The sequence below is a fragment of the Miscanthus floridulus genome, chromosome 5 (assembly GCF_019320115.1).
Source record: "Miscanthus floridulus cultivar M001 chromosome 5, ASM1932011v1, whole genome shotgun sequence".
Classification (NCBI taxonomy): Eukaryota; Viridiplantae; Streptophyta; class Magnoliopsida; order Poales; family Poaceae; genus Miscanthus; species Miscanthus floridulus.
The window spans coordinates 51,776,884-51,798,385 of NC_089584.1; the positions used below are offsets into that span (position 1 = coordinate 51,776,884).

At 51.4% G+C, this 21,502-nt stretch overlaps 1 protein-coding gene across 1 annotated transcript in view; it reads right to left on the reverse strand.

The window, feature by feature from the left end:
* LOC136454639 (uncharacterized) overlaps positions 1-19,918 on the reverse strand; it is a 28,062-nt gene extending 8,144 nt beyond the window's left edge. The window contains exon 1 of the mRNA XM_066454999.1: positions 19,592-19,918. Coding sequence (XP_066311096.1) covers positions 19,592-19,918 — 327 coding nt within the window. The remainder of the gene's footprint in view (positions 1-19,591) is intronic.
* Between the last annotated feature and the right edge of the window lie 1,584 nt (positions 19,919-21,502).

A 21,502-nucleotide genomic window follows, 5' to 3' on the forward strand; every position in this document is an offset into this window, starting at 1 on the left:
GATTAGACCAATCAAACACGAAGGACCACGGAGCGGGGGAGACTGAATCACTGATTTGATACAGTGCAAGGCAAATGATAGATCTAGCCCTACCCACTTAGACTGAGCAGCAACCAGAAGCTGGCCTCGGAGCGGGGGAGATGCTAGTAGACCCCATCCTAGAGTCCCTGAGTGCTCGGGAGCACATGGGGGAGCCAATCGCTGCCCCTGGTGGGCTTGGTGGCAGCGAACGACTGTCTACAATGATGAACGAGTCAGTGACAGCACCTTTGGCAATAGCAGAATTAGGAGCGGAAAAGCTTTTGGCGCTAAAGGAGCAGACGACACTCCCTAATGCTTCGAAGGGCATGGTCGGACCTGCTATCCGACCACCGAGCCCCTAGGTGGTGCCCTTGGCTGCAATAGAGGAGCATGAGGTGGAGGAGATCGTGCATGACGAACCTCGACCCCAATCAGTCTGAATCCTCTAAAAGCACGGTGACAAAATAGTAATTGTCGAAGAGGAGGACACCACCAAGGAGCTTAGGAGACTAGAGACTGCCCTTACCGGTGTGATGAAACATATCAAGGTTAATACTGCATCTAGAAAGGTCCTGGTTGTTTTTTGGAATTGGATAACGATACTATCATTGTGCATTTGCAGGAAATAACTCGAGTTACCGAGCAGCACCGATAGCTGATAAAGCGAATGGAGCCCCTTGCTGAGGAGAATGAAAAACTCAAAGAGGCTAGGAACCTCTCGGAGAAGAATATCTAGAGGGCCCAATGCGAACGAGACCTTGCGGAGTCCAACGCGTGGGACCTAGAATACCAGAAGGGGGTCCTAATCGAAAAACATGCTGCTGTGTCCGAGTAGGTGTAGAGCCAGTCTGAGCAGCTGGCCGCTGTCTCTAGCCAACTGAAAAGTGCTTCCGAGCAGCTAGAGAGGAAAACTGAACAACTTAATCGTGTATCCAAGCAGAAAGCATGTATGATATATCAACGAATGTACTTTTGTATTACTAAACATCCACATTTTTGGTGATAATAGTTGCGCTTGTAGAGCAAGATGCTGAGCTCGGCCAAATGCGCTAGGCCATTGATTAGCTTCGCCAGGAGAAGGCAAAGGAAGCAGAGCGGGCGGACAAACTTGCTGAGGAGCTAAAGGTGAATTCCTCCTTGTTGAAATTACTACTGAAGTAGCTTCCTTATATGATGGATCATTGTAACGCTTGCAGGCTATCGTCATAAAGCCAAACCATAGTTTGACGTGCTAGTGCAGGAGGCCAAGGTCTAAAAGGAGAACTTCGATGCTGTAATCACCACAATTAAGCCGATGCTTGATTGCGTCGACCTAGAACTAGCCACTCAGTGTGATGGCAAGCGGCAACGTTCAGACATCGTCATCCAAAGGTGCAAGGCAGCATGGGAGAACTTCAAGATCTTCAACCATGACACCATTATGACCATCGCTACCCATGTCCTTGTGGTTGTTCGGTCCCATTACCCAACCATCGACCTTCAGTCAATAGGGGGTGGGTTCGCCGAAGAACTGAGCGATGTGGGGACCTAGCAGCTGGAGGATGAGGTGGAGGACGCATCGAAGATGCTAGCCAGCGATATAGATCTGTTTGGTGAGACGGATGGTAATGGCGGAGCTCAGTAATCTGCTCATAGATTATCATCTATAAAATCTTGACAGTGTAGTTAGAACGCGTGAAAGCGTAAGAAACAATTATTTATCGAATAAATATTACAAGGTGCATGTATGTGCAGTATATGCAGTTTGCTTGTATGTTGGCAAAAAAATCTTCGCAGTTTCAATCTTGACGCGATTATGCGTAGTTCAAGTGGCATCCGAACAGTTGGTTTGCTACTAATCCCTATGGCCTTGGCCAGCCCATAGTCCATAACATCGAGCGCGGAGCCCGTGCACATGTACAAGTAACAGGCGTGACCCAGGAACCGCAGCCAACCACCCATGACATAGAGCGCGGAGCCCATGGCATGTGTAGGGAGAGATCGGTGACTAAGTCTTCTCCATGAAAAACAACATGGAATGTGTGCTGCTCGGTGGTTGTTGTATGAACTTGGAGATAAAGGTAGAATAAGCGGCGTCTAAGTAATGTATTCTATGCTGAACTCTCGGCCTTGGTTGACCCATAGTCCATAACGTTGAGCGTAAAGCCCATAAACATGTAGGACAAACAGGTGTGACCAAGGAACCACAGCCGACCACCCATAACGCAGAGCATGGAGCCCATAGCACGTGTAGGTAGAGATCGAAGACTGGGTCTTCTCCGAAGAGAACAGATAAGAAAGTATGTTGCTCTCCAATCGGCGAAATATCCTAGAGATGTGGAGAAAAGTGTTTGACGATTTGGAGAAAACGTGTTCGGCAATTTTGGAGAAAACATGTTCGGCGATTACGTTTTGGAGAAATCGTGTTCGACGCTAACGTTGGAGAAAACGTGTTCGGCGATTTTGAAGAAATCTTTCGGCGATTTTGGAGAAATCTTTCGGCGATTTTGGAGAAACGTGGTCGGCACAGTTATGGCGATTACGTATTGGAGTTCATTATGAAGTAGCATGGAGCTCGGCGACTGCGAGTGGATGTTAAACCACAATGGAGACAAAACAGAGATAAGTTATGGGGACCAAAACTTTACTCAATATAAAAGTGGAGAGTACATATCTGGAGTATTTCAAGGATAGAAACGTATAAGGTGTTCGATGTGCCACGAGTTGGGAACATCAACTCCTTCTAAGTCACTTAGGTGATAAGACCCTGGTCGAGTAACCTCTTTGACAACATAAGGCCCTTCCCAAGGGGAAGAGAGCTTGTGCATCCCTTTAGTTTTTTGTTTTCTGCAGAGAACGAGATCACCGACAACAAATGAACGACCTTTGACATTTTGGTTGTAGTACCTCCACAAGCCTTCTAGATATTTAGCTATGCGGACATAGGTGATTAGGCATTCTTCCTTAGCCCTGTCGATGTCCTCTAACCGAACAACTGTGGCATGCTCTTCATCATAGTTTTCCACCCTAGGTGCTCACAAAGTAATGTCCACTGGTAGTATGGCTTTGGAGCTATAGACCAAGAAGTATGGAGTCACACCAGTGCTATGACTAGCTTGAGTACGCAGTCCCCAGACTATAGCTAGAAGCTCCTTGAGCCATCTGCTTCGGTGCTTTTCTTCTTTCTAATATAGTCGCTTTTTGAGGGCATCAAGGATCATGCCGTTCGCTCATTCGACCTGGCCATTGGCTCTTGGATGGGCAATGGAGACATATTTGACAGAGATGCAATGGTCTTTGCAGAAGTCCCAGAAGTGATGGCCAGTAAACGTAGTTTCGAGATCGGTGATGATGCTGTTCGATAGACCAAATCTGTGGATGATATCTTCGAAGAGCTCGACTGCTTTCTTTGCAGTAGCCGAGATGAGCGGTTTATATTCAATCCACTTGGAGAACTTGTCGATGGTGACATATACGTACCGAAAACCACCTAGTGCTGGTTTGAAAGGCCCGATCATGTCTAGTCCCCAGCATGCAAAGAGCCAGGAAGCTAGGATGGTTTGCAGCTCTTGCGCCGGCACGTGTATTTGCTTAGCGAAGAATTGGCATCCTTCACAATGTCGAACGAGGTCTTCTGCATTAGTGACGGCTATGGGCCAATAAAAACCAGCTCAGAAAGCCTTGCCGACCAGTGTTCTCAAGGCCGCGTGGTTGCTGTAGGAACCAGAGTGAATTTCGAGAAGTAGCTTTACTCCCTCCTCTTGGGTGATGCATTTCTGTAGTATCCCTTCCTTGTCACTTTTCCTTATCAAGTTGCCATCCACCAGCACGTAAAGCTTGCTTCAACAAACTAGGCATTTAGTTTCAGTCTTGTCAGCGGGTACCTCGGTGCTGGTGAGGTACTTGATGAATTGCTCCCTCCAATCGGCGACCGGCGAAGTTACCGCAAGTACCAATTGCTCGGCAGGGGGAACCTCTTCGATTTCCTTATCTTCTTTGATGGATGGAGCTTGGAGATCTTGAATGAAGACCCTCGGTGGGATCGCGGCGTGAGAAGAGCCCAGCTTGGATAAGTGGTCGGTGAGCTGATTTTGGTCGCGTACCACATGGTGATATTCGATGCCGTAGAATTTTCCTTCGAGCTTCCTGATTTCGGCGCAATATGCATCCATCTTCTCACTGGAGCAAGACCAGTCTTTGTTAAGCTGGTTAATGACTAGTGTAGAATTGCCGTACACCATGAGGCATTTGACGCCGAGCACGATGGCTATACGGAGTCCATGGAGACATGCCTCATATTCGGCGGCATTGTTGGAGGCCAAAAAGTGTATCCGAAGAATGTACCAGAGCTTATCCTTGGTTAGCGTAATGAACATAATGCTCGCTCTAGCACCATTGATGTTAAGGGCGCCATTGAAGTACATCACCCAATGCTCAGGGCAAGTGGCAGTGATAGGCTCTTGGATCTCAGTCCACTCAGCGATGAAATCAGTGAGCGCTTGTGACTTGATGGTAGGCCTGCTTCTAAATTTGATGGAGTAAGTACTGAGCTCAACGACCCACTTGATGATGCGGCCATTGGCCTCCTTGTTGTGGAGAATGTCCCCAGAGGGAACTCAGTGACCACGGTGATCTTATAATAGTCAAAATAGTGTCAGAGCTTGCGCGACGTAATCAGGATTGCATATAACAGCTTCTGTACCTAAGGATAACGAGTTTTGGGCTCATTAAGTACCTCTCTTATGAAGTACACTGGACGTTGCACCTTGTAGGCATGCCTGACTTCCTCGCGTTCGACGACAATAGCTGTGCTGACAACGTGGGAAGTGGCAGCGATGTAGATCAACATAGTTTCATCTAGTCGTGGCACTGTCATGATCGGAGGCTTTGTTAAGAACGACTTTAGTTGCTCGAAAGCTATGTCTGCTTCCTGTGACCAGGAGAAGCGCTCAGAGGCCTTGAAGAGCTTAAAGAAAGGTAGCCCTTTTTTGCCAAGGCGTGATATGAAGCAGCTTAAGGTGGCCATGCAGCCTATAAGCTTCTGTATATCCTTGACGCATGTTGGCCATTTCATATTGGTGATGGCAGAGACCTTGTCAGGGTTAGGTTCGATGCCTCAAGCACTCACAATGTAGCCCAACAGTATACCAGATGGAACTCCAAAGATGCACTTTAAAGGGTTCAACTTCCATCGATATTTATTCAAGTTGGTGAAGGTTTCCTCAAGGTCGATGATAAGATTATCGGTGGCCTTGGTTTTGACGACCACATCATCGATATAGGCTTCGATGTTGCAGCCAATCTATTGGTCGAGGCACATCTGGATGGCCCTTTGATAAGTTGCTCTAGCGTTCTTGAGTCCGAAGGACATAGTTTTGTAGCAGTAAGCACCGAAGGGCGTCATGAACGATGTCTTGATCTGATCTTTTTCCTTTAGGGAAATTTGGTGATAGCCGAAGTAACAATCAAGGAAGAAGAGCAGTTCGCAGCCAGCGGTGGAGTCTACAACCTCGTCTATCTGAGGCAGGCTGAAGGGGTCTTTAGGGCAATGTTTGTTAAGATCAGTATAATCAACACACATTCTCCATTCTTTATTCTTTTTTTGAACAAGAACAGGGTTTGCTAACCAATCTGGATGATACACTGCTTTTATGAATCCGATAGCTAAGAGTCGTTTTATTTCTACCCTAATAGCCTCCTTCTTGTCTGGCGCGAATCGAATGGAGTTTCTGCTTGATCGGTTTGGTGGTTGGCGAGACATTCAAGGAGTGCTCGATCTTCTCCCGTGGTACCCCTGGCATGTCTGTAGGTTCCAAGCAAACACGTCGATGTTGGCACGTAGGAAAGGAGATGAGCGCACTTTCCTATTTGGGGTCAAGGTGAGCCCCAATCTTCATGGTCTTGGAGGGATCGTCGAGGCCGAGGCCGACCTCCTTGACTTCCTTTGACTTGGCAGAGGCAGTGGGAGGCTCCAGCTCTGTGATCTCCAAGTCTTTAGCAGGCACTGTCTTGGCTTTGGTGACCATGCTAGCCATCTGGATGGAGAGGTCGGTAGCTTCGGCGAGTGCAAGACTCTCTGTCCTGCAAGCATAGGCGATGGTTAGGTGGGCCCACAGGGCCAAGACTCTAGCAGGCGAAGGCATCTTTAGCACTAGATAGGCGTAGTGCGGCATGGCCATGAACTTGGCTAGAGCTAGCCGACCAAGTATGGTGTGGTAAGAAGTGTTGAAGTCGGCGACGTAGAAGTTGATATGTTCAATGCGGTAGTTGCTTGCCGTGCCGAACTGAACTGGTAGGGTAATCCCTCCAAGTGGTTTAGAGGCCTAGCCTAGCACCACACCCCAGAAGGTGGAGTCGGAAGGTGTGAGATCGGACAAACCGAGGCCCAGCTCTTTTAGGGCTCCAGCGAAGAGGAGATTCAGAGCGCTCCCACCGTCAATGAGCACTTTTCTGAAGAGCACCTTCTATATGGTTGCGTCGAGGACAAGGGAAAAACGCCCCATGTAGGGAATATCCACCCACTAGTCGGCCCTGCTGAAGGTGATGGGGACCTCGGACCATGGGCGATAGCTAGGGTTAGCAGTGGCGTCTTCCATAGTAATGGAGAGCACTCGCCATGCGGCAAGCTTCCGCTCTCTTCTACTCTCAGTGGAGGCGAGGCCCCCGAAGATGGTTGTGACCACCTTATCATGGTCCTAAAAGGCATTGTTGTTGCCCCCAGGTGGTCGGCGACCTTTAGCTCCATCATTGGCGTCGTCGTCGAGCCTCTTGTCCTGGAACTCCTTAGCCAAACCAATGTAGTCTTTCATCTTGTGTTTGGTGTTCTTGTGAAGAGGGCACGGGCCATCGAGGATCTTTTGGTACTGCTCATCACAATTGCGCTTGGCGCAAGGTTGACTGACGGCGGCGACAATGTGTTCTGGCCGACGGCGGTGATTTTGGCTAGGCCTGTGTCCTCCTGTCTGATCATGGCCATTGTTGCGATGGTAGCTGCAGTCATCGGGGCAGTGGTCGTTGTGGCGCCAATCATCGAGGCGGTCATCGTAGCGGTGAGACAGGCAATGAGTGCCTGCATCCTCATTGAAGCGCACCTCGGCTTCCTCGGCATCAGCGTACTGGTTGGCCATAGTGATCATCTCGTTGATACCAGTGGGCAGCTTGTGGTTGAATTTGGAGCGAAGCTCACAATGGTGGAGTCCTCGGATAAAGGCTGGTGATGACTTCAGCTTCCATGATGTTGGGAATAGAGTTCCTCATCTCGGAGAAACATCAGATGTAGCCGCAGAGGAGCTCAGATGGCTTTTGGTTGATGTGGCTAAGATCATGCTTGGTGCCGGGTCGACTACATGTGGCCATATAGTTGTCGGTGAAGACTTTCTTCAGCTCTTCCCATGATCTGATGGAGTCTAGCGCAAGGCTAGTAAACCAGTTCATGGCAGGTGGCGTGAGCATGACGAGGAGATAATTTGCCATGATGCTGGTGTCTCCTCTGGCGGCATGGATAGCAATGGCGTAAGCCTGTAGCCACTGTGTCGGGTTCATTCCTCCTTCATAGGGCTCGACCCCAGTGATCTTAAAACCATGGGGCCACCGAAGTGTTTGGAGTGCCCTTGTGAAAGCTGGAGGCCCCTCACGGTTGTCGACACTGTCATCTGCGGTGTTGCGGTCAGGGATAGGCTCGAGGGCTGAGTCCGGGTTGCCGTACTCCTTCTCATACTCCTAGCAGCAATGCACTTCTTCTTCATAGCGACCGAAGCGACATTGCTCGATACGTCATCGCGCATCTCGAAGGTTGCTGAGATGCACTCGAGCATCCTGTTTGACCTCTTGGTCATGTTGGCGATGGTGTTTGGCATAATGGCCCCAGGCTCCCCCTAGAGAGGTAGGGACTGGTTGGCGAAACGGCTTTAACTGGGGGGCGATTGGATCTTGGCGCAGCTAATTGGTGAATCGTGCTTGTAGAGCACGATGGTCTCTAATCCTCACAAATCTCATTGACCTAACAGTGAGCCGCTTTAAGCATGGCGGTGATCTTGGTGAGCTTGGGTGTTTGAGGGAAATGAGCGAGCTCATTGGCGGCTACTGCCAGATTGGCGCTTGGAGTCTTGAAGACATCATGGCCGTCGACTGCGGAGAAATTCTTCATCGAGGTCACGATGAAGCGGGAGCGGTCTTCCTTGTGAATCGAGCCGATTATCCCTGAGCACCCTCGGCCCTTGCAGTGGTTGCCTTGTTTTCTTGATGCTACATGCAGTTGATGGTCTGGTTCTCCCAAGCAACACGCTCCTCCTCGATTTCACTGTTCCGAGGAGGGCTGTCGATGCTAACATTGAAGATCGCACCACCCCGGAAGGGTGGAAGGAGGAGTTTTTCGGAGAAGGTTTCGGCGAGGGTCTCCAGTAGAGCCCTGAGTCTCAAAGCCTAAAGTTTCTTCTAGGATGGTCTGGAGGGGCACCCCGGGGCTCCGGCCTAAGTGTAGCATGTTGACGGCTGGCGGAAGCTAGATGGTGACCTGATCGGCGAGTAGATCGGCGTAGTCCACTTGGTTAGTGAGTTTGCCTCTCATGGCATTTTGGTAAGCGGCGGTGGCTTTGGTGAACCTGAAGGGTAGGGCCATAACCCCTATAGTTTCTCGAGTAGCCTCCGATAGATCTAGATTGGAGGGTGGTCGGCGCTGAACCAAAGTGCCCAGAGCTGATTCGGCGATGGAGAGATAGTCGGCGAGCTTCAGTCTGACCCGATCGATGGATTCGATCAGATTGTTGTTGTTGATCTGCCTCCTCTGGTAGCGAGGAAGCGGACGACAAGTTGTTGCTGAAGGAGACCTTAGAATCAACTTCGAGATCGGATCTGCTGCTGCAGGTGTGGGGGTGGTCGGTGCAGAACCGATCTACCCTAGCATGAGGAGCTCTCCAACTCTGTCAGTGTTAATGACCCACGAGATGGATCCGACCGTGAAGATCTGGCCGGGCTGCGGAAGGGACGAAGAGCCTGTGGGAAAAGCCATCTTGTTTGATAAGGAAATAGCATGTTGGCCCCTACCTGGCGTGCCAACTGTTGACAGAATATCGTCGGCAGTCCTCCGAGGGGTATCCCATGAGGGTAGATTGATCAGTAGAGGAGCGTGAGATCAAGAACAAGAAGGCAACAGAGACACACGAGTTAGATAGGTTTAGGCCGTTAGTATGATGTAATACCCTACTCCTGTGGCCTGTTGGTTTGTATTAGCTATCGTATGATATTGCGTGTGTTTGGAGGGGGTCCCTGCCCGCCTTATATAGTCCGGGCAGCAGGGTTACAAGTCGGTTAGATCTAAGAGATAACTGGAAAGTAATAACTGATTACAGGAATCTTGGGAGCATACATATCCTAACAGATCTTGTAGTATCTCCAGGATATCTTCCCGGTGTCTTGCAGGAGGCGCTGAGCAGAGTCATACCCCGCAAGGCTTCATCTTGTGGGCTGGGCCACCCCTAGGGGCGTAGCCCATGTGGCCTGTCGTGGGTATCCGGGGTCGTACACCCCACAATTCCTTCAAACACTTACCTGAGGTTTCTTGATCCAAACTAACTTAAAAGCTTCTCCGGTAGCTCTACCAATATCTTGATGATCTTGGATAAACTTCACTTGAACCTCTGATAGGATCTTACTATTCCAAGGAACTCCACGTCACTCTTACATACTTGGGTGAGTTGCAACCAAACGCATCATTAACTTTCTTGAGTTCTTCTCCCTATTTTTACCATTAAAATAACATATCCCAAGACAAGAACTTCCTACAACAAACTCACTTGCTAACTTAGTGAAATGTTGAGATGTTATGAGTCTCAATTAAATCAGCTGTAGATGTCCAATATCTCCTGCCTTTGTCATCCATACCAACCTATCCTAGATATGTTGAAGATTGACTCCCAATTGTTAATAGCTTGAAGTGATAAACAATATAGGAAAATACACGAGCTCCTTGATCCAACAAGTAACACATATTTAGCAAAGATACCTGCACTTAATAGTGGCTTCCCATCTAGAGACATAACCTATACTTTCAAGTGAAGCACCAGAACGTATGAAGCCTTCGTCTTGCAACTTCTTTTGCTTGGCTACCCCCTTAAGAATAGATCAACTAGGGGACAAAAAAGGGTAGCTTCACTTTCTTCTAGATGAGCAAACTAGTATCACGACGTCCTGACATCCCAATGAGACTCTTGTGTATGGGCAAGGACAAGAAATTCTGAAATTCCTCGCGAGCAGAAAAACAGCAGCGTAGTAAAACAGCTATACCTCTCATTCTATTAATCCAATGAAGGTGTAGCTTATACAGTTTGAAAGTTTATCAAATTCTCCACAACTTCCTTATAGAATACCTTTCCAAATTCTGCAGTTAACTTGGTCTAAAAGAGTACACAAGAGAACTGTTCCTGGTTCCAAACAGCACAGATTCATTGCCTTGTGATTTTCGTATCTCCATAACCAGAATAGCTATCAGGATGAGTCTTGCGCTCGGAGAAAGATATCGAAGTGTACTATTGTCTAGAATTTTTCCATAAATTTAGGTCATCCAAGAACAGAGATATAAGCCAATAAAGACAGGTTGCTCCCAAAAGACAGAATAGAGAAAATAGGAGATAAGCGAAACCCATCTATTTATTGCATTAATCCTTATGCCTTAGGCCTATAAACTAAATGAAATTGTGGGAACACCCAACAATATCATTGCAGTCATTACAAAGATGCAAAACAATCATAAGCATAATGACAATTCAACAAGCAATAAAGGTACACAATTCAATCATTGACTCAACTTGCGATACTATCATCCTCATTGTACTAGGGTAACAATCCTGTCGGTGTAGAAAGTGACCAACAAGTAAATATTTATAGTTTTGCCGTACGTTGTGATCGGAGTTGGCCTAGCACTCAATGACACAGGGTTTATACTGGTTCAAGCAACGTGCCCTATGTCTAGTTTTGAGTCGGTCGGTGACTTTATTCTTGAGCCCAGGTGCTCGAAGTTTACAGTGGGGTTACAAACGAGAAGGAGAAAGATGGGGTGTACAAGAGGTCCAGTCGGATCTGGTCGGAAGGGCCGAGAGCGACAGGAGCTCCGCTATGAGCTAAGCATTCAAGCGTGTGCTTGAGGTCCAAACCTGGCTGTTCTATGGTTGTGAACTAGTGAACTTGGTCGATCTAATGAATGAGGAATAACTGGTATGAACTTGAATCAACTGAGTTTTCTTGGGAGAGAGCGCATCCCCTTTTATAGATGAAGGGGATGGCTTTGCAAGTGAGAGGGAAGGAGTACGTTTGCTTCTAAGCCTTGTTGCCCACGTCGGCGGGTACATGATGATGGTAGGCGCCCACAACACTGTTCGTTTGTCAAATGCACATGGGAGGTCATGTCATTTTGTTCGGGTATGGCAGATGTCGGTACCTGCAATACTGTCGAAGCCTAGAGGCATGTGAGGGCTTATACCATGTTCTCCTGGTACAGTAAAAGCCGGCACCCACAACACTATCAATGCCCAGAGGCATGTGGGGGCCTTACCGCATGGGAGTTAACGGTGCCCACAAAACTGTAGGGAAAACATTGGCGCCTACAACACTGTTTGTGTTAGGGCGGTTCTAGAGTACTGTCCCTATAGGTGTATAGAGTATGGTCCCTGGTATCATGTTTTGACTTGTGCACCTTGCCTCGCTTTCTTCATTCGTTCCCTGGTCCTTTCCAAGCGGGCGTCCCTGGTTGGTTGCTCTCAGTCGGCTCTGGTTACGCCAGTCACAGAACAACAGTGAGCAGGGTGTTTACATCCCCTGGTCATAGACGTGAGGTCAGAGTCAGAGGTAGTACCCTGCCAGGCCTTCTAGTCGGAGAGACCATTCATAGGCGGCTGGAGACCAAAGTAAGTGCTCCGATCAGAGAGGTGGGCTGGAGTCGACAAACGGGTGCTGCTCCTCCTCGGCCAGACCTTTTGGTCAATGACTAGATCGCCCTTCTGGCCTATTGTTTAGACTCTTGGGCTGGCCCATGAGTTGTGTGTTGTTTTCTTGGGCCGAGCCTTTGCGGAGAAGTTGGTCTACGAGGGACCCTAGGTTTATGAACCCAACAGGAGCCCCTGAGCCCCCGGGTGATTCGGGTAGAATTGTTTGTGGATTTTTGCCTTGATGGTGGGTGCGCGCGAGCACACCCGTGGGTGTAGCCCCCGAACCCTCGGGCAGTTTGGGTAGAACTGTCTACGGGGGTTTTTCATGTTGCCAGCGGGGGAGGTTTTTGTTTTATCAACAGGTGCGCGCGAGCACACCCGCGGGTGTAGCCCCTGAGCCCTCGGGCGATGCAGGCAGAATCGTCCGGGGGGTGTTTGTCAGTGGGCGTGTGTGCGTGTTTTTTAGTTTGAGACAGAATTGTTAACCAAGGTGTCATTGCGCTGCCGTGGCGTTTAGTTTTTTGGGGATCAGGTGAGATAGAACTCATTGATCCTGGCGTTGGTGCACGCCATGGGATCGGGCGAGTCAGAGTCGCAGATGGGTCCTAGCGTCGGTGCGCACTGTGGGATTTGAAACAGTTAGTTTTTTTGGGATCGAACAAGATGGAGCTCGTGGGTCCTAGCGTCAGTGCGCGCCGTGAGACCGGGTGAGTCAGAGTCATGGATCCTGGCCTTGGTGCAGCCTGTGCAGCCGAGGTACTTAGTTTAGTTAGTTTAGGAATAGGGCAAGCTGAAGCTCGTGGATGCTGGTGAGGCGAGTTCGGGGTCACAGACCAGGCGTTTGGTGTGCAGTCGAAGCATAGTCGGATGGGGCGAGTTTAGGGTCGAAGACCTAGGTGTTTGGAGTGTAGTCAAAGCATAGCCGGATGGGGCGAGTTTGGGGTCATAGACCTAGGTGTTTGGAGTGTAGTCGAAGCATAGCCAGATGGGGCGAGTTTGGGGTCGTAGACCTAGGTGTTTGGAGTGCAGTTGAAGCATAGCCAGATGGGGCGAGTTCAGGGTCATAGACCAAGGTGTTTGGAGTGCAGTAGAAGCATAGCCGGATGGGGCAAGTTTGGGGTCGCAGACCTAGGCATTTTGTGTCTTGAGCCCTCGTGCCCCGTTTGGGCTTTAGTAGGGGTCGGTTTGAGTTGTGTGTGTTACCTCGTCCTCGGTTCCTCATAACCGGAGGGGCTAAGTTTTGTCTCTTGTCTCAATCGCTCGGGCTCGAGTGACATGCTCGGTGATTTCACTAACGGGTATGATCAAGTGGAATCCAGGTCCGTCGTTCGTGACGGGGTCAGCATAGCCCTCTTGTGACATTCCATTGCTCCTTTACCTACAACCCTGACAGATGCCTAGGTCATTCCGAAGACTGACCCGGGTGGCCTAATGGCCTCTCCTCGATGGAGATTCTGTGGGCTTGGCAGAGGTGTAGGATCAAACAAGAAGGTTGAGATGACCCTATCTGCCAGACTAGGCGAGGGCCGCATGAGGCTCATCTGCATTTTTCCCCCCTGGCTCTGTAGTTGCTCATGTCGAATGAGGCAACTACCACTTCATGATGCAACATAGAGCATTGTGATGCATTTTGCTGCACGTGCGATGCTTAGTTCTCGAACCCCTGGGCGGTTCAGGGCCTGAATCATTCAGGGGGCACAGGCGTATGGAATGAATGCACGTATGGATGTATGAAATGATTTAAAATAAAGAAATAGCGGGGGTCAATAATGTTACCTTGATGACTCGAGCGATGAGGATTGAAGAGCTCTAGTCGGAAATGTCCAACCAGGACCCATGCTCATCGTTCATGATGGAGTCAGCATGGCCTACATGGAGCATCCCTTTGCTCCTTACCTATCGCTCATTGTGTCTTTCTGAGTCATTCGATCGACTTAAGAAGCCCGATGATCTCTCCTGGCGGAGATCTCATTTTGGATTTTTTCTAAGTCCCACCTAGGGTTGCGGAGAGCTGCCTACGCATGGTGACTCTTTGGTTTTCATGTCTGGTCATGCGATAGTGGTGGGCCATACCTAGGCTACGTCTCATCTTACTAGGCGCCGTTCCGTTTGACCCGGTGTCGTTCCATCGTTCAGCGTGCGTCCCATTGGTTAGGGTGTGTCCCATTATTTCCCATCCACATTGAATGGGGTGGAAGGGAGAGACTTTTCCGCTCTGATCTTTCTCCCCTCTTTGGCTATCATGTTTCTTCCTTAAATAGGGGGAGGGAGAGGGCTCTCCATCGTAGTCCTTTGCCTGTTCTCCAACTTATTGTCTCTTCTCCTTCTTCCTCCTCACTGAGAGTGCCTGTATGCCATGACAGTTCCTAAGTGAGAGAGGGGGTGAGTGAGGGGGAGGACTTATAGATTCTTTCATGAATCTAGAGCATGATGTCGAGCTGGAGGCTATCCAAGGCAGTGTCGGCCATCTTTGCCTGAGAAGGGGCGGGTTCTACCGAAGGGGGTGGCAGTGCTGGATTCATCTGTGAGGCCTTCTTTGGGGATGGAGCTGTGTGTGGACTTTCTCTTGTGGATCTTCACCAGGTGAGCCTTGTTGGAGGGGAAGTTGCTTAGGATTGTGCCGGTAGAGGGTTCCACGCCTATAGCTGCTCAGGTTGGTCAGCTAATAAAGTTTGATGAGATCTCTTCTAGCCACGGTGGCCATACCTCGGTGGCCGCATCCCTGCCCAAGAGCTATCTCAACTGCATGAGAAGGTCAGGAGCTCCATGCTCTTCTACTGAGCATCTATGTGTGCAATGCCCTTGAGGTACCTGTTCCACTCGTTGAAGTCGAGGGAGTGGAATTGGGCAGGTCCCTTGAGGTACTTGTTGTGCTCGCCGAAGTCGAGGGAGCTGAACCGGGTAGGTCCCTTGAGGTACCCGTTGCATTCGCCAAAGTTGAGGGAGCAGAACCGAGTAGGTCCCCAGGTTCGGCGGCGTTTAGGCAATGTCATCAAGCGGCTACAGTAGTATTTGGAGTAGTAGTAGAAAATGTAATAGTTGAGTTCATGGTTGAGTCCCCGTGTGAACAGTTTTTTGTATCGATGAATACATCAATACTGCCTTTGTGATATAATCACTATCTGTTCTTTGTTTTTATCCTAGCATAGCTATTGTTTTTGTCCTTTTTTTACACCTGTCCATCAGTTCCATAGGCAGTAGCTTTTTAAGAACCTAGGGCATGGCTCGCGGGGCTCAGCTGCTCGCAATCGTAGGTCGTGGCGGGGAGCATTCGGTTAGGAGTAAGAACAAAGTTACGTAGGAACAATCAAAGGAAAAGGAAAGTGCTTCCATTCAGGGACAAAGTTGTTTACCATGTGACAGTAAAAAAGAGAGTAAAAAAGAGGGGTAGTGTCGGGTTCATAAACTCAGGGGTCCCTCGGGGACCGGCTTCCACGCCAAGGCTCGGCCCAGAAGGATGGCCTTTTCTTCTTCTGGATCAGCCCAAGAGTCTGAACTCAATAGATCGGAGCACTCGCTTCAGGCCCTGGCCGCCTTCGGCCCATCTTTCCGACCAGGAGCACCTCAGGCTCATGCCGACTCCAAATGGCCTCTCTGATTCAGAGCACTGGCTTCAGGCCCCGGCCACCTTCACGCTGGCCTCCGCTTGGAAAGCCTGACCCGAGGACCTACCTCTGACCTCGACCCTATGTCTCTGACTGGGGTTCATAGAAAAACCCTGCTCATCGCTATTCTCTGACTGGTGCCCCAGAACTGACTAGGGACCATCCGACCAGGAGACGCCCGCTCAGAAAAAACCAAAAGGCGTGTGGAGAAAGGCAAGGCATGGCTCACAAGTCAAAACCACTGTACCAGGGACCATACCCTACATGAAATAGTGCTCTGCAGCCACCCAGACACAAAGTATTGTAGGGGCCGCTAGAACCTCCCATATGGTAAGCCCTCCGCGTGTCTCTGGACATCAATCGTGGTATGGGCTCTAGGATTTGCCATACCAGGGTGAACATAGCGTGGCTCCTCACCTGCCACTAGGCATCTAGAAGTATTTGTAGGTACCAGTGTCCATCCTTCCTGAAGAAGATAGCACAATCCCCCATGCACATCTGACATCCTATAGCGACATCGATAGTACAGGGGGGCTTCAGCCATTATCCAGTTTTCATCACCATAGGCAGCAAGGCTTAGAAATATCTGTACTCTCTCCCTCTCACCTGTAAAAGCCATCCCCTTCATCTATAAAAGGGGATGCGCTCCCTCCAACCAGGGAGGATCGTCTTCTTCAAGCTCAGACTCACTAGACAGACATCAACACTCCCAACCGCAAGGGCCACCCAGTTTCGACCACGACCCTTCTGGTCGGAGCCAACCGAACCTCTTGTATCCTCCCTCCTTTCTCCTTCTCGTTTGTACCCCCACTATAGACTTTGAGTACCTAGGCTCAGGAATAAAGTCACCGACCGACCCCGAATGGACGTAGGGCATGTTGCCTGAACCAGTATAAATCCTATGTCATTGAGTGCTAGGCCACCTCCGATCACAACGTACGATAAAACTACAAATATTTACTAGTTGGTCACTTTCTGCACCGACAGTTAGGCACCGTCCGTGGGGAAGACGCTATACGTTCAATAGTTTTTTGGTAATCGGATGGCCCATTTTTCTGCCACCCCCACCGTGGTGGGCTTGGGCGATACGATTTGCTTCGGCTCGCTGGAGTTCCCTGCACTCTTGCCCACCGGGATGCAGGCTCCACCCATCTTCGAGCCATCCCTAGGCCTTCCACTTCAAGAGCCTAGACTTCATCACCGACCGGTTCGGCATACTCCACCTCCGTGAGAAGGTTTGCGACCCGGCACCCACCGGAGGGTCGTCCCCCATCGACTCCAGGATGCATGACTTTGATGGCGCGGCATCTGCGCCCCATTCCGAGCAAACTCTTTGCTCAAACCCCGTGCCGCCATACGGCCGGTTCCCCTATGGCCTTGCGTCTTCTGCGGATGCATACGCCCGAGGACTCCAAATGGTGCTGGCGCCGCACCCTCTCATGTCTGAGTTCATGGGGATGGAGAGCTATGCTCCCAACTATTTCCTCGACATCATGGATGACAACATCGGGAGTGACGGCTCTAGCATCGGTGATGTGGCGCCTAGCCACCGTCGGTCTTGGGAGTACGCTGTGGCGGATGCCACAGAACAGCCGCTAGGGGTAACGGAGTCCATCTAGACCCACGCCCCACTAGGTCCTCATGCGGAGACCCCCGAGCTCACACATGAGCATGGGGAGGATCTATGACAATAGTGGCCACATCAGTCGCCAACCGCACCAACGCACTCGGTGCACCACGCTGTGCCCTATGCGCATGGACCGGCGGGCGGCGATTGGGGCCGCACCCATCAGCCCCAGCGCAATGCTCTGGTTCAGGGGACCAACCCCCCCAGAGTTCGCTTGGGCCAGTTAGAATGTTGCCGCTGCAGCAATGCTCCTACATGACCTGCCCGAGCTGAACGACCCTCGTGGACAAGCAATCCACTAGAAACTCCAGGCACTGTTGGAGACCACCGCCATTCAATAAGCGGAGTGCTCCGTATCGCGACGCTGGCTTGTGACCTCGCTCCCCGTCCGGGGAACAAGGACGCAGCAGATGGGGCACTATACCCTATCATCGCCACAACCACTGATTGCGGCACAAGAAGCCACAACCGCACCCCGTCTTGACTTGACGACCACCCCGTGCCGACTCCCTATCTATGCGCGGCTCGGGCCGAATCAAGACGTGTGCAAGTATCGGCCGGAGTCTCAGCCCTAACAGCCTAGAACCACGGACCTTTGTCCAACACCCCAGCAAGCGCCTTTTCTACCACGCTTCAACGGGGGTCGCGACAAAGGTAAGGCTAAGCGCCAGGATCAAGACGAAAGCCCCTCCACATAGAGGGGAAAGAAGAACAGAAAGGATCGCCACCGACCTGGCCAACTCCACGTTGGCCACCATGGCAGATTACGTGGGCACTCAGCCCTAGCAAGACCCTCCTAGGCCACTTCCACGATCTCATGGAGAGCCCATGCACCAACCACAACTATCCCGTCAACCATCTCTACAAGGATTGCTAGCTCCTCAGGCGCTTGCTGAGGTAGGCCGGCAGGCCAAAGGAGGAGGAAGACGGGGAAGCAGCGACCGAAGAAGGGGGCGCAGTGGACAAGGATTCGGACAATTGAAGTGATCCGATAGGAAGCCCACCGACTGAAGGATGACGACGACGACGCCCTCTCCGAGGACCTTGGAACAGCTATGTCTTTTACTCTTTTCATAAGTTTTAGTCTTACCTTTACTTAGCGAACGCTCCTATAAGAGCACCCTGACCCGAACACTTTTTGGCTTGGGGTGCTCGGGGGCTCCACTAGGGGGCTCTACTACCCCTCTATTTTTGTTTTTATCTTAAGTACTCTTTTACTTTCACATGGAGAAACTCCTTCCTAACCAAACGAAAGGGCAGTTCATTCCTTTGTTTTACCTTACGTAGCTTTGCTTTGAAACATTCTGACTGATTGCACCCTGCCTTTTCCTACGGTTATGACTGGCCGAGCTCACAAAGTTGCAGCCTGTGGAACAAATGAGCAGGTACGAGAAAGAAAGAAATTTAAAACAAAATTATGCTAAGGCAAAAATAAGGAATGAAAGGGAACAAACTTCCCTGAATGGAGCGACTCCATCACAAGAACAAAAACCAATTATAGTCATTAAAACACACCATGAAACGTCTTACACGGGGGCTTCCCCACAAACTTAAAACTTTTTACGTTTACTGCCTAATTATATTTTTACATGCTACTGGACCGCCCGGCGACATCCAAAGATGATGCAACCGACGAAGGCGCGAGCTACTCACTTCCTGACCCCATGGCATCTGCTGGCGGCGCGACCGATGAAAGCGTAGGCTACTCACCTGCTGGTGGCATGATGTTCGGCTTGACCAAGGCCGAGGCAACATTTCCCCCTGAACCAGGCTCTGGGCTATCCGTAGGCTTGGAAGCATTCTCTCCACGCATGCTTCGGGCCATGTCTTGATGGTGAACGTCCATCACCCACTCGGCGAAGACTTGCTCTGACACTGACCGCTTGTGCGGCAGCAAGCTTACCTCGATGGATTGGATGTCCTCCATGCTCAGACCTTCAGCATACCCACTCTAGATAGCGTCAAACTCTAGGTTTAGGTGGTGCATCACCACCGAGGTCAGCACCCCCGACACTCCATAAAATAGCCCGCTCCTGACGAGGTCCTTGACCACGTCTAGGACCTTCGCCAACTAGACCGTGGGCGCGCTAGTACTTGGCACTGACCCAAAGATTTCCGAGACGACAAGCTGGGCAACGTTGCAGATCTGGTCGAGATCCCCTTAGAGAGCACGTCGCTCTTCACTGGGACTTGGCCAGCTCCTCGGTGTTCCAGCTAAAGCTCACCTTGGACGTCTATAGGTCTCGCTCTAGTGCCCTCACGTTTTCACGCAGCTCTAGAGGAAGGGCGACACACTCAGAAGTAGGCTGAGGGAAAAAGCAACACCACTATAAAACAAAAGGGCACGCACCAATGCGAGAGGCCTCAAGGGTGGAGAAATCCTCTGCCTGTCGGGCCACCTGCTCGCATAGCCGGGTACTCATGTCTTCCATCCCCATCACCTGGCTCTGGAGTGCGAGCACTTCTTGATCCACCTCCGACTGGGCCCTCTGTTCCACCTCTAGGGCCTTCTGTGCCCTCTCCAGGGCAGCCCACTCTGGCTCAAGGGCCACCAAGGCCTCTTGAAGCGCCATCTCAGTATTGGCCAGGGACATCCACAACCTCGCCTCGATCTCCTCATGGCGAGCCTTCGCCGCCTCGAGCCCTTGCTCGGCAGTAGTCGCCCGCTCCGCCGCATGCTGCCCCTCTGCCTGCGTCGTGGCTGCCTCGACCATCTGGATTTGGGACTCATGGCAAATGGACTCCGCCCGGTGCTCTAGCTCAGCCATCCGAGCGTGTTCCGCCCAGAGGAAGTGCGACTTGTGGGATGACGCCTTCCTTATTTCTTGTGAAAAACAGGCGTTATAAAAACAACCGATGAAAGATTCAAAGGGCAAGGAGAAGTACCAAAAACTCACCTCCGCGGCAAGCTGTAGGTTGACCTCAACCAACTACCGAGCAAACTGAGCCTGCTTCTGGGCGTTCTCCAGCTTCACGGATAGCTCGGTGAGCTCAGACACCACGGCATGCCCTTGTCCGCCAAAAATTTCCCAGAGCTGGCGCTCCCGGGAATCTCGAAGGATGAACCTCACCTTCGATGGGTCCTCGGGGAAGGGCCACTCTAGGTCACCCTCCGATGAACCGCCGGAGGGCCTAGCCTCCGACCGGACCACCACCAGCTCCCACGGCGCCACCACCGGTTCCACCACGTTATCCGCCTTGTCGTCAGACGGGATTTCCACCACCATGTTCACATGGGACATCGCCAGGCGTCCTAGCTCTGTCCCAGCCACGCTTCCCTCCGGTGCCTTCAGCTCCGACGGTAAGGATAGGTCGTGCAGCCCTCCACCCAGCGAGATAGGGAGTTCTCTCTCCCTCGTCTCCTCCACCACGACCGCCAAAGAAGGGGCCGCGAGCGTCACCTCCGCCATCGGCACCGGGATCGCTGCCAACACCGACGCCGCCGCTGCTGCCTTCTTAGCAACCCCCTGGGGGGCAACACCCCTGGGAAGGAAGGCCTTGCTGCCACCACCTTGCTGCCACCTTTGCTCACCGCCATACGCTGTAGTGTGGGCCTCCAAACATCCTGCACCGGGGTCGGGGCGATGCTCAACCCCTGACATCCCCTGGCCGCTAACAAAAATCATGGGTAAGCCACACTCCACAAAGACTCGACCAGCAAGAATCGAAGCAACAAGGAAGCATACCGGGTGGCGAGCGGCATGACCCGAAAGGCAAGCTCCAACGACCACGGACCTATGGGCCGAGGACCGCTCCTAGGCTGTGACCCATGCCCCCTCACTTCGAACGGGGTCAGAGTCATCCCGACCGGCTCCTGCCCGGCCTACAAGTCGCTGTGACCTCCGGCTCGGGACTCCCCGACCGGAGCAGCGGGCTGGGCGTCCTCCGATGGCAAGTCACGTATCGACCGGGTGCCAGTCTGCCCCTCATACAGCCTAGACTGCTCGACTATAGCCGTGGTAGGCAAGGCCTCCTTCGGCTGCAAGTCCATCGTTGGCACCGGTTTCGTCGCCGCACAAGCGCACGTCTGCTCCTCGGACTGCCCGGCTCGCTCGACCGTGCCCGCCACAGACGACGACGGGACCGGTGACGCTGCCAAGGGGCGTGGTGACCGCGGCTGCTTCACTGCCCACTCACCAACGACGTCCACACTCGCTACGTGCTTCCTCGATGCAGGAACCACTGCACGCCGCGCGGCCTCCTGCTCACCACCAGCGGACATCGCCGTAGGGCCGCGACGCTCTACAACTTCACAACGACCTCCCGACTCTCCTCCTCTTCGGAGAAGACCATGTTGTCCAAATCTGTAGGAGGGTCATCCGATGCAAGTTCCAACTCGACGTCGCTCCTAC